This window comes from Pan troglodytes, chromosome 3, assembly GCF_028858775.2.
Source record: "Pan troglodytes isolate AG18354 chromosome 3, NHGRI_mPanTro3-v2.0_pri, whole genome shotgun sequence".
In the NCBI taxonomy this organism is placed as follows: domain Eukaryota; kingdom Metazoa; phylum Chordata; class Mammalia; order Primates; family Hominidae; genus Pan; species Pan troglodytes.
The window spans coordinates 146,875,474-146,897,032 of NC_072401.2; the positions used below are offsets into that span (position 1 = coordinate 146,875,474).

Consider the following 21,559-nt stretch of genomic DNA (forward strand, 5'->3'; position numbering starts at 1 on the left):
TTCAGTTTTACACTAAGTAATATATTCATTATGGAACAAATCCAAAAGGAACAAGACACAGTGAAAAGTCACTATCTACCATCTCATTCTTCTCTCCAAATATAGTTAATGTTTTCAGTTTATTGCATGCCCTTTCACAGATACTATATGCATATACAAGCAGTCATATATGTATTCTTTCTATTCCCTTTTCTTTAAACAAATGATAGCATACAGTAAATAGCTCTGCATGTTGGTGTTTTTTAATTTTACTTAACATATCTGGAGTTTTTTACCATATGAATATTTATTCCATATCAATAAATTAACAATAATAATAACAATAACAAACACTGATATCACATTAACTATGTGCCAGGCGCATTCTAAACATTTTATATATGTTAAATAATCTAATATTTATTAGCTCATATAACAACATAAACAGCTTCCATATTTTTTAAGGTTGTGTATTCTACCACTGTCTGGAAATATCATAATTATCTCACCACACCTCTGCAGAACATTTAGGTTGTTTCCAATGTTTTGCTATTACAAACAATACTGCAATAAACACCTAGCTGTCTACAATCTTTAAATATATGTTATTTCTAGAGAATAGATTTCTAGGAATAGAATCCTGGGTCATTTGAATCTTTAATTTGATAAATATTGCCAAATTGTCCTCCAAAACATTTCCTCACCAAAAATGTAAAAGAATACCTATTCCCTCTCAATGGCTAGTAAAAGTTGGTATGTTCTGAAATTAATATACCAGATTTTGATGACTTTGTATGACAAAAACTTTAAATATATATCTAATGTTTTTATATTGATTATATGTTGAAGGGATATTTTGAACATACTGAGAAAAATAGAATAATTGCACTTTTATAAAATTTTTTTAACGTTGTTGCTAGATAATTTTAAATTACAAATGTGGTTTGTGTTACATTTCTGTTGGATAGCACTGCTCTGCACCCAGGCAAAAATGCAGTTAATCTTTTAAATATTTACTCACCTGATAGATTTAAAAAATTGTATTTCACATTTATTAATATTTATAATTTCATGCTTATTCATATCCTCCTATATTTTCAATAAACTTAGGTCTTTTGATTATTCATAACACTTTTACTATTACAGATCTTTTTTTTTTTTTCTTTTTGAGACAGGGTCTTGCTCTGACACACAGGCTGGAATGCAGTAGCACCATCAAAGCTCACTGCAGCCATGACCTGCTGGGTTTATGCAATCCTCCCACCTCAGTCATGTAGGTAGCTGGGACCACAGGCATGTGCCACCACATTCAGTCACTATTATGGATATTAACACTATGTCTGTTCCACGTAATCCAAACATGAATGGATTTGTATCTTAAATTTGCATCTGCTGCCTTTATTGTGCATACTAGTGGATAAAAGAAGTTTATCCAGAGAAAATGAGTTTTGCATTGAATTTCAAATTACTAGTTAGCTAGATAAAGAGGTAGAATGGTAAGATTCAGGGGCATTCAGCAAAGAGATAAGCATATAATGTCATGAATCAAGAAAAATGGCATACATGGAAAACAACAGTGGGTCCTTTGAGAGCTAAGGCAATACATTGGTGTGAAGCAGGAAATAAGCCAGACATATCAAAGGAGCCAGATCACACAGACCAGGGGTGTCTAATCTTTTGGCTTCCCTGGGCCACACTGGAAAAAGAACTGTCTTGGGCCACACATAAAATACACTAACATTAACAATAGTTGATGAGCTAAAAAAAAAAAAAAAAAATTCATAATGTTTCAAAAAAGTTTACTAATTTGGTCTGCATTCAAAGCTGTCCTGGGCCATATACGTCGATAAAATGTAAAAATTGGGCTATTACTTCTTCCGTAACTCTTAAATCTGCACTGTCCAATAAGGTAGGCACTAGCCACATGTGGCTACTTGAAATATAGCAAGTCCAAATTGAGATGTGCTGTAAGTGTTAAAATACACACTGGTTTGAAGATTAGGACAAAATGTAAAATATGTCATTAGTAATAGTAGTCCAGTTATACTAGATTTAAAAATATTATTACAATTAATTTCACCTATTTTTAGCCCTTTTAAACGTAGCTACTATAAAATTCCCCATGAAACTTGTATATATATTTCACGTCACATATTCTATTGGACAGTCATGCTTCAAATCATGCTTTGTTCTTTATACAATATTGCTAAAGCTAATCCAGAATATTAGGTAATGCAAGTTACAAGATAAAAAGCTGTTTTACCAGCCTGTGCAACATAGTGAGACACTGTCTATACAAAAAATAAAAAAACTTAGCCAGGCGTGATGGCACTCATGTGGCTGAGGCAGGGGGATCACTTGAGTCCTGGAGTTCGAGGCTGTAGTAAGCCATGACTGTACCACTGCACTCTAGCCTGGGCAACAGTGCGAGAACCGGACAAAAAAATAAAAATAAAAATAAAAATAACTGTTTTACCTCCAATATAAAGAGTTATAGGTCTTAACTCTCTTTTTCTTTTTAGTACTAGTTTTTGAGTTCCCTAATAAAGGATAACTAAATCACGATTCTTCCGTAAAAGCTCCACAGTTTAATGTTCTATTGATTAAAAGGTTTTTTTTTTCAGTTATTTTATTTTGGCTACCTCAGCTAGGTTTTTTTTCTCCTCCATTTCACAACTTTATTATGTATGTGTTCAAAGAGGTTCAAAGAACAAAATAGTATTTGTTCTTAAAATGCAAAAAAAAAAATTAAACACAAATCTGAATAATTTATTCAGAATAAGAAATGTCCTATAATTCAAAACTGATCATTTAAAATTTGTCTCTAATTTATTGCTTAGAAAGTATCATAGTACAACTAAGCAGGTCTAATATCTTCAAGTACTGATTAGTCTAAATCTTTATGTCTGAAATACTAAGTATGATTACCAACTTTTGCTTCCTCAATATGCCTTACAAACGGAACCTCTTACAAACATCTCCTTATGTGCCAATCCCGTCTCAACCTCTTTTCCAAAGCTTCCCACTCAGTATTGTATTTGAATTTTTTTTCTTTTTTTTTTTTTAAGATGGAGTCTCGCTTTGCCGCCCAGGCTGCAGTGCAGTGGCGCGATTTCAGCTCACTGCAACCTCCACCTCCTGGGTTCAAGCAATTCCCAGAAGTGACTGTTGCAGGTGGCTGAAGCTCACCTTTGCAGGAGGCAGAGCTTCAAAAAATAAAAGTCTAAAATATGAAGGACGTAAGAGTGAAGACTTGCCTCAGCCTCCCCCAGAGTAGCTGGGATTACAGGCGCCTGCCAACACGCCCAGCTAATTTTTGTATTTTTAGTGGAGATAGGGTTTCACCGTGTCGGCCAGACTGGTCTCAAACTCCTGACCTCAAGTGATCCACTGGCCTCAGTCTCCCAAAGTGTTTAGATTACTGGCATGAGCCACCGTGTCCGGCCCTGAATTGCTTTAATTTAAACAAAAGAACTAAAACAAAGACGTATCTATGATAACTGCTTTAACAGGTATCCAGAAAATCCACACAAATAACAATATTACACAGAAAAAAACTTTTATATGAGGTACTGGTTCTCCAATGCAGTTATTATATGATGTACTGGTTCTCTAATGCAGTGGTTCGTACAGTGTCGTTCCTGAACCAGCAGCATCATTACCACCTGGGAACTTGTTAGGAATTCTAGACATGTATCAGAAACTTTGAGAGCTCAGCCCTTTTGAGAGTTTATGTTTTGATAAATCCTCTAGGTGATTCTGAGGCATGCTAAAATGTTAGAATTACTCCTCTAAGGCAAGGTTTCTCAATCATGGCACTACTGATATTTTGGACTGAATAATTCTTTGTTCGGTACAGGGGATGTCCGGTGCATTGAAAGGTATTTAGCTGTATCCCTGGGATCTACCCACTAGATGCCAATAGAAACACTCCCCCAACTCCCCAACTCCCCCCACCCTCATGTCCCCAGTAATCACAACAATCAAAAATATCTCCAGACTTTGTACCCTGGAGGGTAAAAGCATCCCCTGGTGAGAGCAACTGCCCTAAAGAAAAGAAAATCAGTATTCATCTATGGTTATTGTTAGGTAAATATTCGTGCTTCTCTCCCCACTCTCCATGGGAGGGATACGATTCTGCACTCCAGTCAATATCGGGGCTAAATCATGACTTACTTCAGTCAATACACTGTGACACAAGCAGAGGCGGTAAATGTGCTTGCAAAGTCTGGCTTGGTCTTCTGAATGCTCTGCACTCCACTAAGAGAATATGCCTGGACAAATGGAGCAGACTTGAACCTGACTCACAGCCTAAAGCCGAGACATCACCAAAGCACAGTAAATTTGGCTGATCATGCCACTGAGAGACTAGGGTTGTTTGTTAAGCAGCATTAGTGGAGCAAGAGCACTAACACAACACCACTAGAGACATATTTGAGCAGCCCAGCTTAGACTGCCTTTATGAATAAAACAGTCACTTTCCTTTCGAGCATATCTATTAACACAACTACTTTCACATTTGCTAAGGGGCTGTTTTTTTCTTTTTTTTTGAGACAGGGTCTCGTTCTGTTGCCCTGGCTGGAGTACAGTGGTACGATCACAGCTCACTGCAGCCTCAACCTCCTTAGGCTCTGCTAGGGGGCTATTTTAACTGAGGCAAATGTCTTTACTATGAAGACCTTAAGATAGATACAAATGGTCTCTGTAGAGAAGTTCATCCATATCATGCACTAGACCTACACTGTGGCTATACACATTTAAACGAAGTAAAATTAAAAATTTGGTTCCTCAGTAACAGTAGTAACATTTCAAATGTTCAATAGTTTCATGTAGCTAGTAGTTACCTCACTGCATGGTGCACTAAGTTCTAATGGACAGCACTGATAGATTTAAGCAAATAGATTATAATATGAAGTATTAGTACAACAATAAAGAGATGAGGCCAGGCGCAATGACTCATGCCTATAATCCCAGCATTTTGGGAGGCTGAGGCGGGCGGATCACTTGAGGTCAAGAGTTTGAGACCAGCCTCGCCACCATGGTGAAACCCTGTCTAAACTAAAAATAAAAAAATTTAGCTGAGTGTGGTGGTGCACACCTATAATCTTAGCTACCTGGGAGGCTAAGGCAGGAGAATCACTTGAACCCGGGAGGTGGAGGTTGCAGTGAGCTGAGATCACACCACTGCACTCCAGCTTGGGCAACAGAGCGAGACTCCACCTCAAAGAATAAAAATAAAAGAGAAATGAAGAATTAACTAACTTCCTGAAACACTTGTTTCCTCTTGACTTCTATCCATGATTTCTCACTCTCCTGGTTTTCCTCCTAGTTCACTAGCCACTTCTTAGTATCCTTTGTTGACACCTCTTCCACTGTTCTGCCAGATCTCTTCATCTTCAAGTGTCCCAAAGCTTTATTCTTTTCTCTAAATTCTCTCCCTAGGTGAGTTAGTCCAGTTCCCTTAGAATATCATTGGCACACTGATGACCTTCAAATTTGTATCTCCAACCCAGAACTTCAAGCAGAGCTCCCAGCCTCTACATTGGTCAATTGCTTACTAAACATTTCAACTAGAAAAATAATTAGGCATTGCAAAATTAACATATATAAATCAAATTATTTATTTTTTGACCCAAAATCGATTTACTCCCTCCACTCCCTCCTTCTTTCTCAACTCAGGAAACAGTATGAGTTGTTCTGCCAGAAAGGTCACTCTGAAGGTTTCCTCCTGTGAATCGTAATTATTCCACCTCTAAAAATATATCCCAAAGCCATCATTCCTTTCCATATCAACAGTTCTTAAGCCTAGTCCAAATCAACATCATCTCTAACATAAATTACTATAACATCATTTCCTCCATTGGTGTTCACCATTATGCCACTATCAACCATTATCCACAGTGGACACAGTGATCTTTTAAAAATTCTGTATCAGATCATCTTCCTCTCCTGCTTAACACCTCCAGTGGTTTCCCTTTGTACTTAAAATCAATACTCTTTTTCAGGGCCTACAAGAGTTCATATAATCTGTCCCACCATGTCTAATTACATTTCCAATCCACTCTACCATTTCTCCTCCTTACTCACTGCACTCCAGCCCCTATAGCCTTCTTTCTGAACCTCTAAAATGCCAAATCAACTAACTTAGAGCCTTTGAACTAACTTCCTGGTGTCAAGAAAGTTCTTCTCTGAAATCTTTGCACAATGAATTCTTCTTAACATTCATGTCTCTGTGCAAATTTCACTTATAAAAGAGGCCTTCCATAATCCCACAAACTAATGTAGCCTCCCACTTAAAGTTACTTTCTATTATATTGCTGTCTTATTTTCTGCAAAGCAAATATCACTATTCAACTCAGAAATCCTTTAACTCAAAGGCCATAATTGTCAGTTATAGCATGAACTTCAATAAAAATTTAGTGATTTTTATTTTAAGAAAAACAGAATTTACAACATCCCATTAACCTTCTAAGAATTAACTCAATGTCTTCAAAAAAAAACAGGGAACAAATAGCATATAAGCCCTGTAAGATGTTCACAAAATACAGCCATACTGAATCCCTTCTTTGTATCAAATATAGAGTTAAGCACAGCAGATGTACTTATTTTTCCCCTAAATTTGTTTTTCAACATTGGATTAATTTGGTGCTTATGAAATGATTAAATTATTTTAAAAGACCCTATTATATGGTAGCAGTCATAACACAAATTTGTTCTTTTGTTTTTCCAGTCTCTTAGGTAGAGACTAACAATTGTGCTGAATTGTAAGATTGTTTTGTGGTGTGTGTTCAACTAAGCTGAATCTACTAAACACATTCCAACTTTAATCTGAATGAAATATTGAACCATTATTTCAAAGATACAAAAAGATTTTTGCAAAGCCATGTGCCACCTACCATCCTATAGCAGGCAAGTAAATCTGTATCTCCCAAAGACTGACATTAACATTTTGAAAATTTCTTAAAATTCTCCTTTATATCACTTCCTATCTGATTTATCGCATCTCCTGATTTCCTTTTTACTTCTAATCTTGCCTCACTTCAATCCATCCTCCACACTTCTCAAATATGAACTAACACTGATTGTTTTACTCTGTTACTTACCTTCTCAACTGCTCATATTATCTATACAGTAAAGTATGAACTGTTTAATAAAGTCCTCTATAATCAGGCTTCTACCTAACTATACAGCTTCACATATGCCATTTCCCTATGTTCTAGTCTCATTTACTACATGAAATTAATTGACTAAGCCATGTTTTGTTTAAGTTGTATACCTCTGCACATATTATCATTTCTTGGCATCCAACGAGGATTGGTACCAGGACCTCTGTGGTTAACGAAATCCACTGATGCACAAGTCTCTTATTTAAAATGGCTCCTCTTGTATACTTCAAATCATCTCTAGATTACTTATAATACCTAATATAATGTAAATATGTAAAAAGTTGTACAGTGTTGTTTTTCTATTTGTGTTATTTTTGTTGTTGTATTGTTATTTTTTTGTGGGTTTTTTCCAACTATTTTCAACCTTCAGTTAGTTGAATCCATGAAATTAGAACCTACAGATATGGAAGGCTAACTGTCCCATTTCCCTTGCTTTTATGTCCTTAGTGAAATCCTATTCTTGCTTCATCATACAGAATAAGCATCATCTCCATGAAGACTTCCATGATCGTTTCAAGCAAAGTAAATCACTTTCTTCTTTGGGCTAGTTCTACACTGAGCCCATACTTAGTGGAAAGCACTATTGTGTAATGGAGTCTGTCTTGAATTCCAGAATTTCCTGCTTATCATGTGATCTTTGTCAAATTACTTAATCTTTCTGTACTAGTTTCCTCATTTGGAAAACGGTAAAAGAAATAGTACAACTTCATATAACTTTTGAAAACCTTACTGAGATAACTGGTTATTTTATGCATGTAAAGTTCTTAGAACAGCATCTATCACTTAGTAAGCACTAAATAAAAGTTATTAATTATTACATTATGTAGTAATAGTTTAAAGCTATACTTCCTCCACTAAATTGTGAAGTCCTTGATAGTAAGGATTGTGTCTTTTTTGTCTTTCAATCTCTAACAAGTTTGAGTTACAAATCTCAGCAACTATCTGCTGACTTAAACTGAAAAATATCTGACCCTAGAGAAGCAAAGATCGAGCAATCACTTTCTCATGCAGTTTCCTGTTTATAAAGAGTAGTCATTCTTAATATGTAAAATGCTAATCATATAATGATATTTCACTGATAGACTCAAAGCTCAAAATCACATCAAGTAAGACATATGACATTGCACTACTGAACTTCATGAATTTCATACTCAACACATTTTTAAGTGATCCTGCCACTCCTCTAGTAGCAGTAACTATTGATCTCTTCTGCACCTCCAAGATGTCAGAGCAGTGGGGCAGTTTCAGGAAACTGGTGACATGTGTTGCTCTCTTCAAACCAGTGACTGGTGCAATATTGTGATAGTAATGAGGTATGATTCAGTGCTAGTTTACCAAGGAAGGTAAACTTTACCAAAGGAGTTCAACTAGCACTGATTTGTATCTCATTACTGACACAATATGGCACCAGTCTAGTCATACTAATAGATCAAACAGTGAAAGATGTTCAATTTAATCATATTTACAGGAATATTTGATACGATAATGGATATTAAGGAATTCCAAAGAACCTAAAAGAAAGCTGGAAAAGCTTTTAAAAAACGGGGGGAGGGGGAAATCACCGCTACAGTATTCCATAGTGTATATGTACACATTTTCTTTATTCAATCTATCACTGATGGGCGTTTGGGTTGATTCCACATCTTTGCTATTATGAATAGTGCTGCAATGAACATACATGTGCATGTATCTTTGTAAAATAATAATTTATATTCTTTTGGGTATATACCCAGTGATGGGATTGCTGAGTCAAATGGTATTTCTGGTTCTACATCTTTGAGGACTCGCCACACTGTCTTCCACAATGGCTGAACTAATTTACATTTCCACCAACACTGTAAACACGTGGAGTACTATCCAGCCATAAAAAGGAATGAGATAATGTCCTTTGCAGGGACTTGGACAAAAGACCACAAAAGACCAGCCACAGATACAAGGCTATCTTGAATACGAGGGGCTAAAATGCTGAGGCCAGGCACATGCGGCCTACCTAAGACTGCTGCTGCACTAGGAAAACAGAGAACTACCCTGCCTCTCCCTTTCAGGAGCTGGATGCCATCATCCTCAGCAAACTAACACAGGAACAGAAAACCAAACACCACATGTTCTCGCTTATAAGTGGGAGCTAAACAATGACAACAAATGGACACAGGGAGGGGAACATCACACACTAGGACCTGTCAGGATGGGGTAGGGGGAGGGAGAGCATTAGGAAAAATATCTAATGCATGCTGGGCTTAATACCTACGTGATAAGTTGATAGGTGCAGCAAATCACCATGGGACACATTTACCTATGTCACAAACCTGCACATCCTACACATGTACCCCAGAACTTAAACTTAAAATTTAAATTAAAAAAAATCACCTCCATCCAAACAACAGGAAAAAGCTGGATAAACTACAAACTCCTACCAGACAGCCTGAAATCCAGGAATGGGGCAGCCCCCATTCCCAGGAGAAAAAAGATTACAGATTGTCCCAACTGTAGTAGAGCATAGGAGGAAGGAACAGAGACCAAATAAATACATAAGAAGAAACCAAGTATAACTTTAATAATTTGACAAAGACCAAATGCAGGCTAGCATAATAGTACAGCAACACTGAGAGCCCCAAACACAAGGTGAATTCACACTGACTCTCAGACTCTTTTGCAAGGGCCCTCACTTTACACATAAAGATTGGGAGAGGGGAAGAGACTAAACAGCCTAAGTCAGTGCTACAGATACAGAGGAGGAGACTGACCACCAGTGAAGGAAAGCAAAAAGTTCTACCCTCCTTCCAAACCCTTCTCTCCCATAGAGGAAAGGACTTAAGCTGCTGTAGGAGGAGAATCAACCCTGTTGACCCCAGGACACAAATACAATCCATCCTTGCTGAAAGATGAGTAAAAGAAAAAACTCTCTATACCTGAGAGAGGGGCAAACAACAGTCCTTTCTCAGAGTGAGGCAGAAAACTCTCTACCACAAAAGACCAGCCACAGATACAAGGCTGTCATGAACAGCAGGGGCCAAAATGCTGAGGCCAGGCACATACAGCCTACCTAAGAGTGTAGCTGCACTAGGAAAACAGAGAACTAACCTGCCTCTCATACCCTGAACTGAGTAATGAAACACAGTGTTCTACAGCTGGAGGTAGGGCAAGAGCATGGCGAGAGGCACCCTCTGTAGCACAAGTGTGCGCCAAAGCACAGGAAAACTGGAGTGGAACTATTATATAGAAAAATAAGAAAATGTCTCTGGCACAATGGTCTCACAATAAGCACAGGGCATCTTTAGAGGAATTTGAAGCCTGTGAGACACTGAAGGTAACCATAGCAATAACAAAACTCAAACTCAGCTCAATTCCTAACTAATGCAAATCCCACAATAAAGGACAAATCATAGAAAAAAGGCACCCATTTCAAGGTGTAAAAACTATTTATCTCACTATCTACTAATCTGCACATATTTGGCACTCAATAAAAAAAAAAAGACAAACAAAAAGAAAAACAGAATTATCATAAACAGAAACAGACCCAGAGATGACCCAGTTGTTGGAACTACCAGACAGGAATCTTAAATAACTATAACTATGAGTAAGATGTTAAAAAAAAAAAAAAACCTAGAAAGGTAGATGAAATGTGTTAACAGACAGGAATTTCAATAGAGATGAAAATTCTACGAGTCAAATGGAAGAGCTACAAATAAAAAATATAATATCACAGATGAAAAATTTCTTAGGCAGAATTATCAGTATATTCAATAAAGCTAAAGATGAATGCAGCAGATTCGAAGACAGGCCAATGAAAAATACCAGAATTGAAACACAGCTCCAAAAAAAGTGAAAAAAAATAGAGTACCCAAAAGCTGTGGGATAATAACAAATGGTCTAGCATATGTATAATTGGATTCCCAGATTCTTAGAAAGATAATAGAGAAGCAATAGGGCAAAAGAAATAATTGAAGAAATAATGGACACAATGTCTTTTACAACCTAGTCTCAAAAGTCATATACCATCAGTTTTGCCTTATTCTGCTGGTCCCAGAAACCAATCCTGACACAATTTGGAAGCGGTCCACAGAAGGGCATGAATACCAGAAGGCAAGGATAACTGGGGACCATTTTGAAAGCTAGCTACTACAAATCTGGTGAATGGATAAACAAACTGGTACACCCATATTGTGGAACAGTAATCAACAATAAAAAGGAATAAACTACAGATATGTGCCCCAGCAAAACCCACAAGTGAATTATGCTAAATGAAAGACACTAGACCCAATAAGCTACATACAGTATTTATATCGGCATTCTGGGAAAGGTGAAACCAAAGGGACCCAAAACTGAGCTGTCAGGGGCTTGGAAAGGCCCAGAAGACTGACCATAAAGAGACATGAGGGAACTTTGTGGGATGATGGCAATGTTATATATTCGATTATAATGCTGCTTATATGACTGTACATGTCTGTAAAATTCATAGAACTGTACACCTAAAAAGGGTAAGTTTTATAGTATGTAAATTATACCTCAAGAAAGTGCTCATAGAAAGACAGAGAAGGGAATATTGAGGGGAAACAGAAGAGGCTTGGTTGAGAGGATGGATACAGGAGTCGTAATGTGCAAATAATAAAAGTTTCTGAAAGAAAGATGACTACTAAACTAATAACATTATAAAGTCCCTCAAGCTAAAGAAATTTCTCCAAGCTTGAGTCTGCAGGTGAAAACTGCCTATCAAATTATGGGTTACAAGGGTGAGAAAAGATATCCTGGCAAATGCCATGAACTCAAGAATAAAGAGAAAAACCTTAGATGCTTCCAGAAAAAAACAAGTTACTTAGGAAAAAAAAAAAAAAGAGAGGTAGGCATAGGCCTTTATACCCACAACATGGCAAAAGAAGATAGTGAAAGAGCATTCATAAATTTTTGAGAGAAAAGGACTGCCACCCAAGAATTCTATCCCAACAAAGAGTAAAAGGAAAGTATTTTGGCGTATGTTATCACTCATTTATCCAATTGAGAGAAACGGCCAAAAAAAAAAAAAACTAAATAACAACTGAATCATAGCAGAGATAGAGGAGGAAAAGAGAAGACTTTATGACATATGTAATTAAATCTAACTAGGGAATAGTAAAGAAATTGGACAGAGATATAAGATAAAAAAAAAATTCAGTGCATTAGAATTAAAATAAAGCATCTAAACAAAAGGAATATTAAAATCAGACCAGTGTACAGTAGTATCTTTATCTGCAGTTTCATCTCCGCAGTTTCAGTTACCCTTGGTCAATCATGGTTCAAAATATTAAAAGGAAAATTCCAGAAATAAACAATTGGTAAGTTTTAAACTGTGTACTGTCTGAGTAGTGTGAAGAAATTTCTCACCATCCTGCTCCATCCCACCCAAGACATAAATCATCACTTTGTCCAGCACATCCACCACTTTGTCCAGCACATCCACCACTTTGTCCAGCATATCCACACTGTGTATACTACCTGACCGTTAGCCATCAACATCATCTGCTCCTGATATCCAATCATCAACATCATCGTGGCTTGATGATCCAGAATCACCAAAAGCAGATGCTCCTCCTTCTGAAGTATTGTCAGAAGGTTAATAGTAGCCTAACACTACATCACAACACCTACATTCTTCACCTCACTCGCTCTCATCACATAGACATTTTATCTCTCACATCATCGCAGGAGGAAGGGTACAATACAATGTTTTGAGAGTGAGAGAGACCACTTTCACAAAACTTTTATTACTTTATTACTTCTATTGTTATAATTGTTCTATTTTATTATTAATTATTGTTAATCTCTTACTGTGCCTAATTTATAAATTACACTTTATCACAGGTATTTATGTATAGGAAAAAACATAGTATTAATATAGAAAGGGTTCAGTACTATCCATGGTTTTAGGCATCCACTGGGAGTCCTGGAATGTATCCCCTGGGATAAGGGGAGATGCCTGTACAAGAAAACTGCAAGTGACTATTTCCAACAGCTTTTTTGTTTGTTAGTTTTTACCTGGTTTGCAAGATGAGAGTGACCAAACAGCTTGTGACCCAATTTCCCGTACTGTTCCAGTCCTTTCCAACTGCTTGGGGTCAGCACCAGGAGGTGTCTTGTTTGGTGTAGTCATTTTTAAAATATTCTATGTAGAAAACAAGAATGCACACATTGTATCAGGAACTGGGCATCTTTCTACAAAAGGTTTTTACCAAGAAAAATTTAATGGAACTCATATACCCTGACATTAATCATTTATTCTGAAGAATGCAGTTAATATAATTAAATCACTGTAATTTAAATCTTAGGGGCTAGGCATGGTGGCTCACACCTGTAATCCCAACACTTTGGGAGGCTGAGACAGGAGGATCATGTGAGCCCAGGAGTTCAAGACCAGCCTGGACAACATGGCAAGACCCCATCTCTATTTTTAAATAAATAAAAATCTTAGGAATTCAGGTTTTGTTTCATATGACCAGATATGCAAAGCAGTGAGCTATAGTAGTCAAAAGAGCACAGAATCAAAGTTTTGGCCTTAGTATCTCCTTTAATCAGCCTAGACTTTGAGTAGGTCTGGGCTTTATTTCCTCTCCTGTTAAAGAGGTTCACTTGATGATTTTTACTTCTACAATGCTATGCAGTTCTATAATTCTGTGCCTGAAAATTCAAATGACTTTTAGCCTTAGAAAAGTCAGACTGAAATACTTTTATTCTAGGACTATATAAATATTGATCCTCATTTTATTTACTTAATTCCTTTTTTTTTTAGAGACAGGATCTAGCTATGTTACCCAGGCTGGTCTTGAACACCTTGCTTCAAGCGATCCTCCCACCTCAGCCTCCCAAGTAGCTGGGATTACAGGTGTGATCCCATCACCCCACTAAGATCCTCATTTTAAATATTCATTGAGTGATGCAGAGAACAGTCATACCTGCCCTCTAGCTGTCAAAAGTTTTATTTAAGACCCAGCCCGGTGGCTCACACCTGTAATCCCAGCAGTTTGGGAGGCCAAGGCAGGTGGATTGCTTGAGCCCAGGAGTTCGAGACCAGCCTGGAATATGGTGAAACCCTGTCTCTAAAACAATTCCAAAAAATCAGCCTGGTGTGGCGGCACACACCTGTAGTCCCAGGGGGGCTGAGACAGGAGGATCACCTGAACTGGGAGGCGGAGGTTGCAGTGAGCCGAGATCGTGCTACTGCACTCCAGCCTGCGTAACAGAGCAAGACACTGTCCCAAAAAACACAAAAATAAGAAAAAAATGTTAAAAGTTCACTCACATATGCTCTTACCATAGAAGATAAGGTCAGGAAAATGGCTTCAAGATTTTGAAGTGAATAACTGGCCCATTCTAAAAAGGTTGACCTCATCTTTCACATCTTTTGTTAATTTTACTAAGTCTATTCATATGTGAAAAAACACTTCAATACTGGATCGTGAACAATATGTAAAACTGCTTTGGTAGCGCAGTTACTGCTACTGAACATTGTTATATATGCTATTCAAAATAGGTGCAATCGTTCTGCATACCGTTTCCTTGACACCTCCCATTGTATCCGAAGTTGTTCTTTAATCGGCACACAAGCACTTGATACTTACTAAATAACGGCAGAGACAACGGACTGTAAACTTTGGCAAGGCCTGAGGCTTAAATGCTCAATAAGTAATTTACTGAATGAATAAACAGATGAATAGGTTCAGTCATGAATTAGTTGTCACTTGCCTGCAAGTTAGGTGAGATCTAGGGCGAGACTATTCAACCTGCAACCATCATTACTAACTGAATGTCCTGTTACCTAAAAAAAGATAGAAATAAAGCCCATCTTTAGGGCAGAATTCAACTGCCGGACTTGGGACTGGACGCCACCAAGTGGATAAAATATGGAGCTCGGAAAAGATTGGATTCCCGGCCCTGAACTGACCACACAGTTGAGAGGAAGTTGAGGCCTAGAAGAGCGCGCAACAGTAAGCCGTGTCGGCACCAGACTCTGTTGGTCCTACTGACACCTCCAGCGTTAGAATGACTAAGGCTCCACTCCTGACCCACCGGCCTTGAGGAAAGCGCAAACGAAAAAAAAGATTGAAACCGGAGAGGCGAATGCATCTGTTTACGCTAGGACCACGCTCGACGTCGGAGAAAAGCCCACACACTCACAGTTTCCAGACCTGGCTGCTTGCCGAAACTCAGGTTCTCAGCACCTCCAGCAGCTCCGTGCCACTCCCACTCGGCTTCCTAGGACAGCCTGGCTTCGCCAACGGCGTTGAACAAGGGTCGCAGCTCAATGACGTCATATCTCCCTACCTACCTCCAGGGTTCCGCCTCACGCTCTATGTCGCGCGCGCGCACTACGTCCTATGGCTTGCGCGAGCGGCGGCTGGGCACCGCCATTTTGGCCGGTGGCCGTGAGAACACGCTGTGTGGCTGAAAAGTGAAGGCAAGAGCTGATTTGGCCTCTGTGCTCCCCTCCGCAAGGGGATCGTTTTCTCCAGGTACGTGAATAGCCCGGAGAGGTTTGGCCGTTAGCTGCCATCTGCCAGGTTGGAAAGAATGTAGGGACGTTCTCCGAGAGCCTTTGGTTAGGCCTTAGGTGGCGGAGACAGCAGCAGCGCGTGGCAGCGGTTCCTGCGGGACAGCTGGAACTGATGGAGCGCGGGCGACGCCGAGAGCTTGGGGGCGCCTCGGTCTTCCCCTCCAGCCGACCCGGCTGTCGCCGCTGTTGCCTGTCACACCCGCGAGGGACTTCGAGAATGGACCTAGATGCCGTAGTCTCCACTCCCCCTTTACCCCACTCCCGCCCTGAAGCTAAACCTGCTGGAGAGGAAGGCACCTTTAGAACTTACAGCACTCTCTAGTACCCCCACACTCCTCCAGCACCCTAAAATGGATATATTGTCACATGTGCATATTTGGTTGTGGGAAGTCGTGGCTTCCACGTTTTGTTGAGTGGAATGAGTCATGGCATCTTGCCGCCATGAAGTCGAATACCCGCTGTCCACTCCCAGGCTTTATAGAAATGACGCCCACATGTCGCTCTGCTTTTCTCAGAACAGCGTGTACGCAGCTATGACTGGGGTTGTCCCAAGTAGTTTCCCAGTAGAAATCCTATAGTTTTTTTGGTACGCTTTTGTAGCACTAGGCACTTTCTCCCCTTACCCGTTTTTCCTTTTATTGTATCTAATACTCATTGAGATCAAGGTTGATGTCTTTACTCAGAATACCTTTATTACCTCTTCAGGGCTTCGTACATTGTAGGCATTTAATACGTATTGTGAATGAATGACAGCCAAAGCCGAATTCCCACCTCCCATTAAGTACATAAGCTTATTTTCTCTTTTTTGATGGTAAAAATCTATAAGAGGAAGAACTGTCCAAATAACATGTGTTATTTTTTTACTCTTTCCCAACAGGACTGCTAACTAGTCATTTATGATAGTGGCATTTATGTTGCAGTAGTTTGTCCCATATTCTGAGAATATTCATTGTATACCAGCCACCTGACAATAATACTTTGTTAGTGTAACCAAAGGCTCAGAACCTGTATTTGAACCAAAAGCTGTTTGGGGTTTGTGAGCTTTTTGAGAACTTAGGTCTCCCCTATTTTAAAAAAGGGAGTTTTTTTGTTTGTTTGTTTGTTGGAAGAGCATCTAGCAATTGGGAGGGAGGGGGAGAAAACAATATTAAGTTAGAGTTCTTCTATATGTCTTAAACTTAAAACTCTTTGAAATCAGAGCCGTGTACCATTCCTAACTTGTACGTGTTTTGTAAGACTAATAAACTACAATAAGCATGGGTTAGACTATTTCATGTGATACTAAACATCATTAGTTAACAGCAGTCTTTGAAATGCTTTTACACAGCGTTACAATTATTTTGGCTTTAGACTGTAAATGCTTCTAAGTATTCCTCACTTCCTTTTTTCCTCTCAGCTGTAAGAATGACACTGAGAGTCATTGTTCTAGTGTCAATTTTGAACACTTTTGTCTTCGAATCTGAAATATCCGCAAATCCTTCTTTGTTTGCAGGAGCCTGTTAACTATAATCTTCCTCTCCAAGCTTTACTGTGCCTAAGTTTTCTATTGAAAAACAAGTAGGGAATCCCCTTGCCCCAATTATTGAAACTGATACAGAAATTGAATTAAAAGTGTTCACACAGTTAATTAACAGTTCTACAAAGAATCCATGTTCATTTTTCTTAAATGCATTACAATTTATCACTATTTTTATATAAATCAGTTTATTAACCACTTCTGGTATGTTTTTATTCTACTATAAAAATCAAGCCAGGGTAGTGACATGCACCTATAGTCCCAGCTATTTGGGAGGCTAAAGCAAGAGGATCCCTTGAGCCCAGGAGTCCCAGTGTGTAGTGTCCTGTGATCACTGCCCTCAGCCAGGACACCATAGCAAGATCCCCGTGTCTTTTTAAAAAATTGTCTTTTACAGTCTTTTGGTTTTTAAAATAGTTTGAAAAATTAAATATTTTAGTAGTTTAACAGAAATAAAGTTTAAGCAATTTCGTGATGATTTATCCCCTGGAGGGGAATTCATTATGCTCTTTCACTGAGTAATTGTAGAAAGGCATTCAGTATTTAAATTAGAATGCATGGTGTCCAGTTTTAATAGCTTGCTGAAGAATCTTCATTTCCTAGGAAGTTGTCATTTCCCGAATAATAGCTTTTTTGTGACAATTTAAGCCATCTAATTTCTTCCTCTTCTAATCTTTACAAGACCTGGACCAGTTTTTAGAGGAATAGAGTCAACCTGTTTATTGGAATAACCCTGTACTTATTACATGAACATTTAGTCTCCTTTTGAATGATTTTTTTTTTCAGTATGTAGTTTAGTGGACAACTGTCAGTATAAAATATTGGTAACTTGCAAGATTTCTAAAGTTGTTATAACCTACAGGAAAATTATTTACTATATTTAAATTCATATTCTCATTCATTTAGCAGAAATGCTTGATCTCCTGTGTGCTAGGCACAGGTTCAGCCACTGGAATGAACAAAAATTCCTACCCTCATGACGGATGGAGTACATTCTACTTGGGGAGGGGAAAAATGTGTGTGTGTGTTTGTAGAGAGACAATATACATACACACCCACGATAGATGTGTGCATATACACCAGATATATATAAATATATATATATATATATGGAATATATAGTATGTCATATAGTTGAGCTAGGGAGAAAAATAAAGCAAGAAAGAAGGATGAACAGGCAGTTGGGTGTATTTTTCGGTACTGTATATTGTGGTAGTGTAGTTACAAAAGGCTCTCTGAGAAATAGTAAAGATTGGAAGGAGTAAGCCATGTAACTCTCTAGGGGGAATAGCATTACAGGCAGAAAGTGCCAAGATCTTGAAGCAAGAACATGCCTGGCATGTGCTAGGAACAACAAAGAGCCAATGTAGCTGGAGCCATACAAGAGCTAGAGTAGTTGGAGATGAGATCAGAAAGTTAACAGAGGCTGATCAATGCCTCATTGATTATTTTCAGGACTTTGGCATTTACTCAGATTGAGAATGAAGCCATTGCAGGATTTTAAATAGAGGAGTGACATGATCTAGCTTACTCTTTAAAAGGCTTCCTATGGTTCCTGTGTTGAGAATGAACTGTTGAGGGTTAGAGTAGAAAGAGGTGAGGGTAAAAGCAAAGAGATCTGTTAGGAAGCTATTTGAGTGATGCTGGTAAGAGATGATAGTGATAGCTTACACCAAACTCATGAGATCAGATTCTGGATGTTTTATAGCTTCAGTGGGATTTGCTGTTATTAGGTGGAAAAGAAAATGACTTCAAGGATTTGGGCCTGAGCAAATGGAAGACTGGAGTTGCCATCTAACAAAATGGGCAAGACTGCTGAAATTTTGGTGAGGATATCAGGAGCTTAGTTGGGAGATTCCTCTTAAGCCTTCCAGAGATGTTAGGTGGGCAGGAAGGGTTCAAGAGAGGTATCCTGACTAAAGATAGAAATTTGGAAATTTGCAGTATATAAATGGAATTTAAACCTGTGAGACCAGAATAGAACAACTTGGGGAATGAGTATATGTGGAAAAAAATGACCAAGTCTTAGAGCACTCTGCATTTAGAAGCCTGGGAGATGAAGATGAGTGACCAGGAAAACAGTAGAAAAACCAGATTAGTGTTGTATCCTAAAACCAAGTTAAGAAAGGGTTTTTATCTAGTAGGAAAAGTGTTTATTTGTGTCAGATGCAATTGACTGGTCAGGTGAATTAAGGTCTGATAACCATTTGTTTTAGCCATGTGAAGAACAATGATGGCTCGAAAAGTTTTGATTAAATGATGGGCTCTAGAGCCTAGAATGGATTCCAGAGAGCATGTAGCAAGAAATTTGAGACATTGAGTATAAGCAACTCTTTGAAGTAGTCTTGAAGAAGGAAAAATAAAACAATGGGAGACGACGGGGTCAGATAATAGAATGCCTGAATGCTGATAAGAATGAGCCAGTGGAGAGAATAATTGATGAAGTTAAAGACAGAAGGGAGAATTGTTGGGACATTCTTATGGAATGTCTTCTAGTGTACAAATGGTCTTAGCCAGGGAAATACATACAGTGTCATTGCTGGTTGGCATAAGGGTCCATTTGAGATGATGAATTTAAAGGGAGACTAGTCAGCAGGTTTTGTGTTTTTTTTTCACCAACCATTTTCAGCTCTATGTGTGCAGGTGAAGAGTCGAATTTAACCAAGATTGTGATTTAGGGTATTTTAGCTAGGTGAGAAGGAAAATAAAAACACCAAGAGCTGAGGGACAGTGGAAATATCATAGAATCAAGAGATAATGAAAGGTTTGAAGAATGGAGGAATCAGAGTTGTTGGATTGTTGTGTAGTAGGGGGTGAACTAAAAAGATAAGAATGGTGGTTGGAGAATGGAGTATTTGAAGTTGAGGTTATAGAAGGATTGCAATTACTGGTAATGATAAGGTCTAGGATGTAACCAGAAAAAATGAATGGCTGTGGTAAGGTAGAAGACAAGCTGTTTGAGGAGAGGGGTTAAATGAGAGGACAGGAGGGTCATCTGTGAGCATATTGAAATCGAGAACTATGTCAGGAGTTGTAAAAGAGTGTGTGAAAGTTAACAGGGGCTGAAATCTTCAAAGAATGAAAGGGAGTGATCTGGTGGTCACTACTAACTAAAGCAGTTAGATAGTTGAGATGCAAAACTTTTTAGGGAGGAGGGAGAGATAATAGTCTAGGACAGCGTCGAGGAGGAAGATCTCTTATCCCCATCCAAGCCTAATGATATTGATGGGTGTGAAAAAGACTTGAGATGTCTACAAAGGGAAGCAGTCTATTAAAAAAAATAAAATAAAATCAAGATTGATTATCACAGTAAGAAAAAGACAACATGATGTCTTTCTAAATGGATAATCGTGGTTTCAGATTCATTCATTACATATTGGAATAAACTTGAGTATTAAGGCACCTTTTGGAATTTTTTACTTTAATCACCATTCTAAGGAAATTAATTTCTGAACCACTAAGCCCAATATTGTGAAAGATTTTTAAGTTCACTTTGATCTTAATGCTGTGTAGTTGATTAAATTGGAATATCAAGACTTATAAAAGCTTTAAAAGTGAGCATAGTATATACATATAGTTATTTGGTCTCCTTTTAATTTCATTGCTATTATGATTATTTGCCATTTCTGTCAGTGTCATTATAGTCAGATGTACACGACGTGAAGTAATGCTTAGTTTGGGGGAAGAGCTTGTGGGATTTCCCCCATCCTGCTTCCCCTTTTTCAGTTTTCCTGGCTATTAATAATTCTTTTTCCATTAGAGCTTTAGATTTGCTTTGTCTGGGTTGGTTGGGGTTTTTTTGTTTTTTGAGACTGGGTCTGACTCTCATCCAGGCTGGAGTGCAGTAGTGTGATCTCAGCTCGCTGTAACCTCCACCTCCTAGGCTCAGGTAATCCTCCCACCTCAGCCTCCGGAATAGCTGGGACCGCAGGCGCACACCACCACATGTCTGGGGTTCTTTTGTTTGTTTTTTCTCATGAGATTGAATTAAATATATAAATTCAGGAAGGGTTTAAATCTGTGATATTAACTATTCTTTATTATAAAAACTGAGATAGCATGTCATTTGTTCAGGTCATTTATATCATTCGGTGTTGTTTTAAAGTTTTCTTGTGTATATATCTTGTTGAGTATATTCCTAGATATTTTCTTTTTGTCGCTATTGTAAATGACATTTTTTTCTTTCCTTATATAAATCTTCCGATTAAAGTATATATGTAAAATTTGATTTTCCCAATCTTACTAGATTATAGATTATTTTACAGTTTTTACATTTGTCAAAATTTATATTTTTTTTTTGCAGATAATCATTTCATCTCCATATAATGATCATTTATGTTTTCCTGTCTTTCATGTATGCAAATTAGTTCCCTTAAC

General features: G+C 38.1%; 2 protein-coding genes across 19 annotated transcripts in view; one reads left to right on the forward strand and one right to left on the reverse strand.

Annotated features, from left to right (window-relative positions):
• Window positions 1–15,405, reverse strand: part of ANAPC10 (anaphase promoting complex subunit 10) — a 270,845-nt gene extending 255,440 nt beyond the window's left edge. For 8 of the 15 annotated variants that reach the window (XM_054683410.1, XM_009448368.5, XM_063809926.1 and 5 more), the window contains exons 1-2: window positions 15,291–15,405; window positions 13,155–13,281 (exon numbers count right to left, since the gene is read on the reverse strand). In XM_054683410.1, the coding sequence (XP_054539385.1) occupies window positions 13,155–13,269 (115 nt within the window). In that variant the 5' untranslated portion in view covers window positions 13,270–13,281; window positions 15,291–15,405. The remainder of the gene's footprint in view (window positions 1–13,154; window positions 13,282–15,290) is intronic. The other 7 variants (XR_008547628.2, XM_063809927.1, XM_054683409.2 and 4 more) reach the window with 1 other exon arrangement.
• A 55-nt stretch (window positions 15,406–15,460) lies between these two features.
• Window positions 15,461–21,559, forward strand: part of ABCE1 (ATP binding cassette subfamily E member 1) — a 31,157-nt gene continuing 25,058 nt past the window's right edge. The window contains exon 1 of one of the 4 annotated variants that reach the window (XM_009448314.5): window positions 15,461–15,625. The gene's annotated coding sequence lies outside the window, so the exon portion shown is untranslated. 4 annotated transcript variants of the gene reach the window in all.